The 3,655-nt window shown below is 42.0% G+C and overlaps 1 protein-coding gene across 1 annotated transcript; it reads left to right on the top strand.

Annotated features, from left to right (window-relative positions):
- The first annotated feature begins 1,346 nt into the window (after positions 1 to 1,346).
- On the top strand, positions 1,347 to 3,655 carry LOC145421037 (heat shock 70 kDa protein 12A-like). Its single transcript, XM_080290768.1, has 3 exons — positions 1,347 to 1,463; positions 1,533 to 1,704; positions 1,806 to 3,655. Exons 1-3 carry the CDS (start codon positions 1,443 to 1,445, stop codon positions 2,837 to 2,839), a joined length of 1,227 nt encoding a protein of 408 aa, XP_080146894.1. The 5' UTR covers positions 1,347 to 1,442; the 3' UTR covers positions 2,840 to 3,655.

Genomic DNA, 3,655 nt, shown 5'->3' with positions numbered 1-3,655 from the left:
AAGGTTTAATGTCATAACAGGCGTCAGTCACACACTAAAAGTTAGTGTGTAGCCCTTCTAATGCACAGATGTCAACATTTTATTGCCACTAGGTTTTTATATTGTTATTAATACATTTCTATACTGTTGATCATTGGTTTTTCCTCATATGGACACACTTGATCCTACATTATTACTACAGTTTCTGGTCTATTATTACTTGGTTATATGAATGTAATATTACCCAGCTGTCGTTTTACTAGGACATTATTTATGTAACGATAATACCATGCTGTTGTCCAAATTATTACCTCCTTGTTTCCACTTTATCACTGCACTATTACCACATTATTACTGAGCTGTAATAGAAAAGGCCACCAAGGTAGTAAGGAGAGTCCAACTGCACTGAGAGGCCGAGCTGGTCTGGACCATCAAGTCTTGTCCAGATTCTCACTGACACAGAATAACACACAAGTAAATTGTAGGACTTTACTTCAGTGGTAATTCAGACAGTAATACAAAGTAGAAGAAAGAAGGAGACTGGCTCCAGACCTGAAGCACTCCCAAACACAAGAACAGAACATATGATATGCCATGTTCTCAGTCAGAACATGCTATATCATGTTTAGATGGAAGCTAGCGAGCTAACCCTCCTGCTAATTTCTAACTCTGTTAAATTTAATAAATACATTCTGTTTTTATGGATGTTAAACTTAACTGTTACACCTGGTAAAGCAGCAACACTGATCATTTTATTACAGATGAAAGAATTTAGACAGTTTGTAACTCTCAGTGATGCTGCAGTGTTCGTTTGACTTTGGGACCTGAAGGGAGTTTGGGCCCAGGCACGGCTACGTCACACTTAAAGACCGGATAAAGCAGGAAATATACATGGTAAACTAAACAGTAACAAAACTGGAAACACCGAGTCAACGGCCCAGGCACCCAGGCAATAATGTTGTATTAAAGAAATTCTGTTTAAAGAGCTCAAAGAAAGAAAGTTCTAACGATGCTATGAATGAAGGTCAAAGTCAAAAGCTCAGCCAGCCCAGGTACTCGAGTATATAGATCCTCATCCACCTGCTGCTCGTTACACTCAGGGGCAGAAACAGGACCTCGGTTTGGGGTTTCAGAAAGCTGCTGATCTCAGACCTGCACAGCTTCAGCACATGATGTTTTCTCTGACACAAGTAATAAAACCTGAAGGTCAAAGGTCGTCACCTTTATGTTGAACTAAAACTTCTGATCTGAATTCTTTCACTGTTTTTTGCCAATAGAGTGTTATTTATCATAAACTAATTCAGAGTCCTTCACAGAGTAACCAGAGATGAGCAGATATTTTTACATATAAAACTTTCTATAAAACCATCGCAGAGAGCACAATAGGGTGGAAGTTCATAGCCTCTGACTTCACCTGGGTGCTGACTGTACCTGCCATCTGGGATCCTTCAGCAAAGCAGTTCATGAGAGAAGCTGCGACTCAGGTAACATCATTTATTAAGAGCTCTGAGATCCTGAAATGTTCAGAGGATTCAGTTTTCTTTCACTTGCAGGCAGGACTCGTTACAGAAGGAACTCAACACCACCTGATCATCGCACTGGAACCAGAGGCAGCCTCAGCCTGGTGTATGAAGCTGCCAGCTGATGGCTTCATCACTCAGAACCATGATGGAGGATCACTGGATCAGTGTCCAGGAACACAGTTCATAGTGGTGGACTGTGGAGGTACTCTATGTGACACTCACAAACATTCATCCACAGACACGCTGGAAACATCTGTCTGCTGCTGCAGGAAGTCAGCTTTCATCACTTCCTGTGTGTTTCAGGTGGAACCATCGACATCACAGTTCATGAAGTCCTGGATGGAGGAGCCCTGAAGGAGCTGCACAAGGCCTCAGGAAATGATTTGGGGGGACAAAGTGTGGACAGGAAATTCAAAGAGTTCCTCAGAGAAATCTTCAGTCATGGTGTCTGGGATGAATATGAACAAAACTTTTCCAGTGAGGTTCAAAGGATAATGTATGATTTTATGATTCTCAAAAAGGTAGATGATGATGTTCAGATAGTGTGTCCATATAATCTGGGAACACTGGCTCAGGAAAGACAGGAAATAGAAAGGTTCTTTGAATCAGTGCGAGGTGCTTCCTGGGATGAAGGATGCATCAAAATCTCCAAAGAGACACTGAGGTCTTTCTTTGCTGAGAGTCTGAAGGGCATCACTGACAGTCTCAGAGAAATCCTGAATAAAGATCTAAACGTCGAGTACATTCTGTTAGTGGGGGGCTACGCTGAAAGCCAGATTCTACGGCAACATGTTATTGATCAGTTTGGTGATCAGTGTAAAGTCCTGTGTCCTTGTAGGCCCCAGGAAGCGGTCGTGAAGGGAGCTTTGGAGTTTGGAAGACACCCAGCAGTGTTGGCATCTCGAAAATCTGCCTTTACGTACGGGTTTGCAGATTCAGAGAAGTTTGATCCGTCCAAACATAAGAAAGAAAAGAAATCTGTAGTCCAAGGGGAGGAGTTTTGTGGAGATATTTTCAGGAAACTTGTGGAGGAAGGTGAAGATGTTGGCTGGGATGAAACCAGAGAGCTCATCTTTAATGTTCTGGAAGCTAAAGAATATCACACACATGTAAGAATCAGGTTTTATCGCACACAAAGAAGAAATCCTCTGTATGTGGATAAAGAGGGAGTGGAGGAAGTCGGTTTACTCATTGTAAGAATGCCCACTACACGAGGCAGGAAGCATGAAGTCAAACTGAACATCACATTTGGCTCCACTGAGATAACGGTCACAGGCACAGGGTTAGTTTATGGGTCTAAAGAATCAGCCATGATTGACTTCATGACCAGATCATGAAGATTTGTACAAACACTGAGAAGCCAGCAGCTTGTGTCTCTGTGTTCGTCCTGCTATGGACCAACAACCCTGCCTCTCATCCAGTAACTGCAGCCTACCCCATCACCCTATGATGGGGTTAGATTTTATTATTGTCATTTGTATTGGGAAATATTTAAATATATCTGCTTAGAGGTATATAATCGATTGTGTAGTGATAGGATGTGTGATTTTTAGCAGTCTGCAAAGGCTTTGTGTGCTCTGGCATTCACACCCACATCCTGGGAGCATGGGAGAGGTCCACCTTGTTTTATTGTTTTATGGTAGGATAAACGTAGCTATGTCAATTTTAGGCTAAGTACCTTTTGTTTAGATGAACTGCTGGACTTCCAGACCAGCAGGTTTAGGGAAGTCTTTATAAGGTCACACACTGACCCCCCCCCCCCCCCCCCCCACACACAGACAAGGTATTCTTTGTTCACATGTATACCTATGTCAGATGTTATATGGTAATGACCCTGTCAAAAGAAAATTGTACATAGTGTGATCAGCTTCATGAAATGTGTTTTTTTATTGATCACTAAGCAAATGTCTACGTGACTTTTGACTTTAACTCTTGTGTGATAAACTTATTAACAACTAACAGCTTCCTCTTTTCTAAGAACATACAGATTTAGAAAAGAGGAAGCTCAGCTCTGAGTTCTTAGAATAACTTTGTTATCTTTGTACACACACAAGCTTGTATAAATAAAGAACGCAGACAGTGACAGAGCGCGAGTCCGTGAGTGTCTCCTGCGAGTACGAGCGCTCTGTGACCGTCCTCACGAGTAAAGACAA

Source organism: Astatotilapia calliptera, chromosome 16, assembly GCF_964374335.1.
Source record: "Astatotilapia calliptera chromosome 16, fAstCal68.1, whole genome shotgun sequence".
Taxonomy (NCBI): domain Eukaryota; kingdom Metazoa; phylum Chordata; class Actinopteri; order Cichliformes; family Cichlidae; genus Astatotilapia; species Astatotilapia calliptera.
The sequence above is the reverse complement of the archived record's forward strand: the minus strand, read 5'-3'. Positions and strand labels throughout refer to the sequence as shown.

Excerpts from the sequence above, each read along its gene's own strand:
- LOC145421037 (XM_080290768.1), top strand. The coding sequence starts at position 1,443 with ATGAGAGAAGCTGCGACTCAG. Across the intron at positions 1,464-1,532 it reads TGAGAGAAGCTGCGACTCAG|GCAGGACTCGTTACAGAAGG; the intron begins GTAACATCATTT and ends TTTCACTTGCAG. Across the intron at positions 1,705-1,805 it reads CATAGTGGTGGACTGTGGAG|GTGGAACCATCGACATCACA; the intron begins GTACTCTATGTG and ends TGTGTGTTTCAG.